The sequence below is a fragment of the Schistocerca serialis genome, chromosome 7 (assembly GCF_023864345.2).
Source record: "Schistocerca serialis cubense isolate TAMUIC-IGC-003099 chromosome 7, iqSchSeri2.2, whole genome shotgun sequence".
Lineage (NCBI taxonomy): Eukaryota > Metazoa > Arthropoda > Insecta > Orthoptera > Acrididae > Schistocerca > Schistocerca serialis.
The window spans coordinates 226,369,216-226,377,316 of record NC_064644.1 but is presented as its reverse complement, the minus strand read 5'-3'; the positions used below and the strand labels follow the sequence as shown (position 1 = coordinate 226,377,316).

The 8,101-nt window shown below is 46.3% G+C and overlaps 1 protein-coding gene across 6 annotated transcripts in view; it reads right to left on the bottom strand.

Moving 5' to 3' along the window:
• Window positions 1-7,625, bottom strand: part of LOC126412793 (uncharacterized) — a 113,831-nt gene extending 106,206 nt beyond the window's left edge. For 4 of the 6 annotated variants that reach the window (XM_050082570.1, XM_050082569.1, XM_050082571.1 and 1 more), the window contains exons 1-2: window positions 7,499-7,625; window positions 1,944-2,019 (exon numbers count right to left, since the gene is read on the bottom strand). In XM_050082570.1, coding sequence (XP_049938527.1) covers window positions 1,944-2,007 — 64 coding nt within the window. In that variant the 5' untranslated portion in view covers window positions 2,008-2,019; window positions 7,499-7,625. The remainder of the gene's footprint in view (window positions 1-1,943; window positions 2,020-7,498) is intronic. The other 2 variants (XM_050082568.1, XM_050082572.1) reach the window with 1 other exon arrangement.
• Between the last annotated feature and the right edge of the window lie 476 nt (window positions 7,626-8,101).

The following is an 8,101-nucleotide window of genomic DNA, read 5'->3' as shown; positions in this document are numbered from 1 at the left end:
GGTTGCTCCCGAAGTAGGTGGTGCAGGAGCAACCGGGAGGAAAGAGCCCCCACCATCAAGGGGGCAGGTGTAGTCTTTCGGCTCTGAGAAGTGACTGGGGTTGGCGAAGCTGATGGTGCTAGAACTGTTGTAGCGGCAGTGTAAGACAATGTCGTACGTACAGGATGTAGGTGTTCAAATTTCCTCTTAGCCTCAGTGTAGATCAGTCTGTCCAGGGTCTTTTACTCCATGATTTCCCTTTCTTTCTGGAGAATCCTGCAGTCAGGCAAGCAAGGCGAATGGTTCTCTCTGCAATTGACACTGATGGGAGGCGGGGCACACAGAGTATTGGGATGTGATGGGCGCCCACAATCTCTACATGTGCCGCTGGAAGTACAGCGGGGAGAGACAATGCCGAAATTTCAGCATTTAAAGCACCGCATTGGGGGACGGATATAAGGCTTTACATCACAGCAGCACACCATCACCTTGACCTTCTCGGGTCATGTATCTCCCTTGAAGGCCCAGATGAAGGCACCGGTGGCAATCTGATTATCCTTCGGACAACAGTGAACACGCCGAACGAAATGTACGCCTCGCCGCTCTAAACTGGAGTGCAGCTCATCGTCAGACTGCAAAATAAGGTCATTGTAAAATATGATACCCTGGACCATATTTAAGCTCTTATGGGGCGTGATGGTTACAGAAACATTCCCCAGCTTGTCACGAGTGAGTAACGGCCGTGACTGACACAGATCTCATTTTGGACAAGCCCTCCACCTCCCCAAACTTGTCCTCTAAATGCTCAACAAAAAACTGAGGCTTCATCATCATGAAAGATTCCCCTTCAGCTCTCGAACATACAAGGTATAAGGGTGAATAAGAGCCACTGACATCCTTAGCCTGAAGTTCCTCCCATGGTGTGGACAGGGAGGAGAACAATTTGGGACCATTCTTCTGTTCGTTGAACTGAGCCCATGAACACTTAGAGACTGCTGGTGTTCGACCACCAGCAAGAGATGATGTACTACTCTTCATCGCGTGTCATCTGCCCTGATGCCACCCACTCCAAGCAGGGGCCCTCCCCAAAAGTGCCACCCAGCCGCAGCAAAGGCCTCCTGGCAGGATGGCCATTTCTGGGAGTCCTGATGCCCCAAGGTGACGGGCATCTACTCCTCAGCATACATGGGGAGTTAACGGCGCAGCAGAGCAATCCCTGTGTGGTCAGGGAGCTACAACCAACAGGGTGCATGGCGGCCCAACCACAACGGACTGGCTACCGTGCTGGATATTAGGTGCAACCAAGCAGACAAGTCCATTATCATCGTAAGCACAGAAAACAATCCTGCAGTTGATGGAAATATATGCACCCAGGAGGGGTGACCTCACCCAACAGTTGCAGAATGAGTAGAAGTGCAGACCCACGTCGACGAAGGATGCGATAGGTCTCAGCGCACGATGGACAAGATGCACCATGTAAGGCATCCTTCCCCATTGCCTCGCTCTTCGGGAAAATTTTGAAAAATGGACGTCAAACCCTACAGGGGACCATCACATAAAGGCCGAAACATGTGAGACTCCTTTTAGTTGCCTCTTACGACAGGCAGAAATACCTAGGGCCCTACTATAGCCCCCGAAGCCGCAGGGGGTTCAAATACGCATGAAACATTGAACATTCACCTGAAGAAGTGAAACCACTGAGCAAGTAACCAATTTTATTAAAGTTGCACGTTTGCTGAATTAATAACGGGAATATATTTCGTAAGACATTTACAAGAGTGTAAACTCATCCTTAAAACACATTAAATCCTGTTAATTGTTTGTAAGTTTGATACTATGGTATGACAAAGGTCTAGAAATTCAAAGAAGGCTACGTATTGTACCTCTAATTGTATCAATCACCATTATTTAAAAACAAATCACTTTCACAATGTGATAACATTAAACACACAGTCAGTACTTACGTGACCCTGAAGACTGGACTGGAGAGACAACAGCAATTTGTTTATAATTGGGTGGTAGAGCCATTCTAAGCTGAAACTGCAAAAATATGATTCCATAAATACACAATGCCTTCAAGTATCAAGAAGGAAAGACAATAAAGGCAAATATTAACTGACCTCCAATTTTACATCCGTAGTTTTGGTTCTAAGTGCATAGACAAGTTAAATTACAAACAATATTTTGACAGATAAGAACAAAACTGAAACTTCCAAAATAATCAAAACTGTATGCCAGATCAGCCGTGTTTAGGTAAGCTGGTTAAAATATTGCCTGGCAAGACAAAGACCAAGTTCAGGTACCAGCCTAGTACATGCAACAGAAAAGATTATTTGCAGTAGCTTTCGCATTCTTGTTCTTTCTGTAATGAATGTACACACATTCTCTCATACTACTAACAAGCCACCCAAATGTACAGACCTGAGGTGAGACTAACTGTTGATTAGCAATTACTAAGAACAGCTGCCTTTCGGATGGAGGTGGGGAGGGAGTGGGGAACGACATATGAAGCGAGGAGAGAGTTGAGGGGTAGTGTTAGGCAGGTCTTTTGACAGATGACTCAGTGGCTGCACAACAAGACAAAGTAGTTAAAGAACTGAAGAAAGGGAGGGAAGAGGGGGTGGGAGGGAGGGAGGGGAAGAGGGGGTGGAGGGAAGGGAGGGAACGAGGAGGGAGGCAGAGAGGAGGGGAGGGCAGAGGAGAGAAGAGGGGAGGGGAGTGAGAGAAGAGGGGAGGGGAGTGAGAGAAGAGGGAGGAGGAGTGAGAGAAGAGGGGAGGGGCGTGAGAGAAGAGGGGGAGGGGGAGTGAGAGAAGAGGGGAGGGGAGTGAGAGAAGAGGGGAGGGGACGGAGAGAAGAGGGGGAGGGACAGAGAGAAGAGGGGGAGGGGGACAGAGAGAAGAGGGGTGGAGGGGGAGAGGGGAGGGGACGGAGAGAAGAGGGGGAGGGGGAGGGGAGGGGACGGAGAGAAGAGGGGGAGGGGGAGGGGAGGGACGGAGAGAAGAGGGGGAGGGGAGGGACGGAGAGAAGAGGGGAGGGCAGGAAGAGAAGAGGGGGAGGGCAGGAAGAGAAGAGGGGAGGAGAGATGAGGGGAGGGAAGAGGAGGAGAGAAGAGGGGAGGGCAGGAGAGAAGAGGGGAGGGGAGTGAGTGAAGAGCGGAGGGGAGTGAGAGAAGAGGGGAGGGGAGGGGAGTGAGAGAAGAGGGGAGGGGAGTGAGAGAAGAGGGGGAGGGGAGGGGAGTGACAAGAGGGGGAGGGAGGGAGAGAGAGAGGGGGGAGGGAGGGAGAGAAGAGAGGGGAGGGGGAAGGAGAGAAGAGGGGGAGGGAGGGAGAGAAGGGGGGAGGGAGGGAGGGAGAGAAGAGGGGAGGATAGGGGGTAGGAGGGAGGGTAAGGAGGGAGAGAAGAGGGGAGGGAGAGGGATAGGGGGTATGAGGGAGGGTAGGGAGGGAAAGGGGGATAGGGACGGAGAGGGGGATAGGGAAGGAGGGTAGAGGGGGAGAGGGGGATAGGGAAGGAGGGTAGAGGGGGAAAGGGAGACAGAGGGGGGAGAGGTGGAGAGGGAGAATCTGAACAGGTAAGGAGTGGTGTGGAGAGAATAGAGGTGGTAAAAGGTAATGTGAGGCAGTACGAAACAGGTTAGTGGAGACTTAGGGCAGGAGGATTCTGAGGCATATTTATAGATCCACTGTTAATATCAAGTGCATCTATCACCAACAGTACCTCCACCCATTTTATGTCAAAAAGTCACTTCCTTACAGCCTCACCACCCATGGACATTGCATCTGCAGTGGAAAGCAGGAGTTGTTGAAATATATTGATAATCTTACCAGATCCCTTACTGATAGATAATATCCTATCCACCTCATCCATAAACAGATCACCTGTGCCATCTCCTTCTCTTGACATCAATAAACCTGTTAACCAGCCTCGTAACACCATTCCTCTGATCATCCAGTATCACGCTTGACTTGAAAAGCACAACCACACCACTCACAAGAACTTCAACTAACTCACATCATGTCATGAAATGAGGCATATTCTACCCAGAATCCTACCCACATCACCCAAATTAGTGCTCCGCCACCCACTCAACCTCCAGAATATCAGAATATTCTTTCCTATTCCTATTGCAATCCTGCACCCCATGGATTACTCCCTTGTGGTAAAACAAGTGATAGTCCTGTCCCATACACCCACCCACCACTTCCTATCACAGTCCAGTCACCGCTATTTCCCACCCTATAAAAGGCTGGGCCATGCACGAAAGCAGCCATGTTGTAAATCAGCTATTTTGCAATTACTACAAGTAACCAACTGTTCACAGGAATGACCACCACCAAATCGTGGCAATCCACAAACTTGAGCATCCAGTTGCCGAACATGCTATGCACAACAACACAAGTGATTTCAAACCAACTGCTTCACTATGCAGGCAACATGCATAATGTGTTTCAGCACTTGTTTCTCTGAACTACACAGATAGGAATTCTCTCTCCAGCACATCCTGCACTCTCGCACTCCCCCTTGCTTAAACTCCACTAACCTATTTCCTACTGCCTCTTCTTACCTTTTCCTTTATTGCTTCTGCCCAGACACTCCTTTCCTGGTCAGATTATGGACTGCCTACTGCCTTCTCCCACCACCCTTTCTCCTCCAAGTTCCCCCCCCCCCCCCCCAAAAAAAAATATTTTTTTCCTCTTTCTTTCCTGTCACTCTTGTTATCTCCACATTTCTCTCCTTTCCTCCACTCCCTACTTCTTATATGTTGTACCCTCTGAACGCCTTTCATCTTGTTGTGCAGCCACTGGATCATCTGTCCAAAGACCTGGCTCACACTATCCCCCTCCTCATGAAGCCAATGAATGTGAATGCAGAAAATCTGTTAGTAGTAACAAATTGGCTGGTAGCAAACCCTAATGTTTACAGCTGTGACATTTTAAAAAAAGGAAGAGGGGGGGGTGTCCAATACCTAACTTTTACTCGAAAGAGACATAGGAACCCTATGCTACAACACAAGGCCTGTCAACAGATGAACTATGTAAAGCAGAGACCTTTACCACAACTTTGGGGTGAGCAAACATTTTTCCTGCCAAAACCATTGTAGACCTGCCCCCTCCCCCCCCCCCCCCCTCCATGAACCATGGGCCTTGCCACTGGTGGCGAGGCTTGCGTGCCTCAGTGATACAGATAGCTGTACCGTAGGAGCAACAACAACAGAGGGGTATCTGTTGAGAGGTCAGACAAACATGTGGTTCCTGAAGAGGGGCGGCAGCCTTTTTAGTAGTTTCAGAGGCAACAGTCTAGATGATTGACTGATCTGGCCTTGTAACACTAACCAAAATGGCCTTACTGTGCTGGTACTGCGAATGGCTGAAAGCAAGGAGGAACTACAGCCATAATTTTTCCTGAGGGCATGCAGCTTTGCTATATGGTTAAATGATGATGGCGTAAAATATTCAGAAGGTAAAATAGTCTCCCATTGTGATCTCCGGGCGGAGACTACTCAGGAGGACATTGTTATCAGGAGAAAGAAAACTGGCGTTCTACAAATAGGAGCATGGAATGTCAGATCCCTTAATCAGGCAGGTAGGTTCAAATATTTAAAATGGGAAATGGATAGGTTAAAGTTAGATATAGTGGAATTAGTGAAGTTCGGTGGCAGGGGGAACAAGACAATAATAACAATAATAATAATAATAATAACAATAATAATTATGTTTTGTTTGACTCAACTGGTGCACTTCTTTCAATGGGAAGCCACTTCACTGACTTGTGTGTACCTAATCTACTCTAGTAATCCTACTGGAAAAAAGGGATCTACTGTTTTAACATGGAAGCTGAACCATTTGTCTTCCCTGGTAGATCTTCATTCAATTGTGAAAGAAAGAATAACTGAAATGCAGAATGAAAAATTTCCATTACACAAGCAGGATTTGATCCCCCTTCATTTTGGTTTCCAGGCATGGGCACTAGCACTGGAACACCAGGCCCGACTCGAATATACAAGCTTGCTAACTAACCTAATACTTCCCTGACAAGTGAAATGGAAGAAAGGTGATACCTATACTGAAGGTCACTAGTAACCTCATGAGTGCTACAAACCAATGCCCTGTAAGTTTACTTGGTAAACTTTCTGGTTGGCTGATAAAGACAACTGAAGAACGCTGAATATATCACTAGGAACTTCAATGTATGAATGTCAACAGCTGAAATCTTTTTAGATGTAGGGAAAGTCTGAAAGCAGAATTTATGCAGAACGATTCAAAAGACTGCATGCATACTGGACTGTTACAACCTACTCATATCTAGCTTTTTACACAGGAGATGGTTCTCCAGTCACTATTAAACAGTGATCGGTCAACTGTCCAACTCACTGACAACAGTTTTTTTCACAATTGGAAGGATGCTCATGTCAAATATTCACCAACAGCATGCCTGCTGAATATCACTGTTAAACGGTGTTGGAAGCAGGCCTACAAGGCCAAGATGAAACCACAGACGGCCACTGCAGTAAATTCAGGAAATAATGACATTCATTGCAAAATCCTGGGACTAGACAACAGGGGCATACTGTAAAGGAAACGTCCGATTCCACCCGTCTGGTTTGACCAATGACGTCACCAATATGGCGGAAACAACCATTCACAATAACTCCCAATCGAGACTATGATCTCATTACATAAACAAGACTACAAACACAAAAATAGATCGTAAAACCATCAAACACATATTCCTCCAAAAATATAATCAAACTAACGGAACAAGCGGTGGAAATAGGGGGTTTCTGGGTGGGGACAAACTAAAAATAAACACACGCCACTAAACCAAATGACAAAAACGATCAAATAAAACAACCACAACATTCCCAAAATCAACCAAAAACAATATCAACTGGATTCGAACACTTCACTTGACCCGTACTTCAGGGTCACATTAGACAAATGCTCTTCCACAAGCATGTGTAGAATCTGCTGCTTTTTAAAAGGAACAAACTAAATGTGTCAATCAAACTCTAAACTAGTTAAGGGCATGACGCTATCCAAAATGCTTCAGAGAAGTTCCATCGACGTTAACCAGCCAAGACCATTTTATTGAAATGCAAGTAAATCCAAACAAATGCATTTGGTGGAGTCTAGGAAAGAATCGGTACTGCTGAATGACGGACCTCCACATAGATGTGTCAGAAGAGGTCATTGAGAAATGCTCGACCACACAACACAGCAAGACCGAATAGGTTCTGGAATGTTACTAGATAGGAGCTATCCTTAATTAACGTGACGGCATGACATTTCTTACTGAATACATAGCTTCAGACCTCTGCATAAGCATATAGGTCCAGTTCCGTTTTCTAATAACAGAAAAAGATTTGAGAAGTGGGATGATGCGGGAAAATTAACGTATAGTAAGCATGGAACGATAACAATAACACTGACAAGTTTGTTTTCACTGAACTCAATATTGGTATACATAGAAATGAATGCATTTTCGTAACACTGTATATTTCTGGAAACAAAGGCTTACCTGTTTTGACAAATGGTCCCAATTAAATAAATCTTTCCACTCAACAATAAACTGAAAATAGGTACCACAACTTGTCACTGCAACCAAACTCCTCCGTTACATTACCGCGGCCATCATGGCTACTAGTGGTGGGCAGGAAATCGCGTATCTGTTAGAAATCACAGTGACTGAGAAGTCACAGATATCACAGTAGCAACTTTACAGAATCAGTCACAGTTAGCAGTCGCAAGTAGTATTTCACATTCAAAGACGTGAGCCATCTATTGGTCGAATTTAGCACTGCTTTCTGCGCGGTTAACAGTGGCATCTTTTGGCCAAAGTACGTACTATGTCTATCTCTGCGGTACGCTATGGAGTCCAACTGCGATTTCCGTGACAAGTCGCAACAAAGAGTCGCAAGTAGCAACTAAAAAGCGCAGTTAACAGTGCCATCTGTTGGCCAAAGTTCGTACTACGTCCATCTCTGCGATACGGTATCGAGTCTAGCTGCGATTTCCGTGACAAGTCGCAACTAAGAGTCGCAAGCTGGTCGCAAGTGGCAACTAGAAAGCGCAGTTAACAGTTCCATCTGTGGGTCAAAGTTCGTACTACATCCATCTCTGC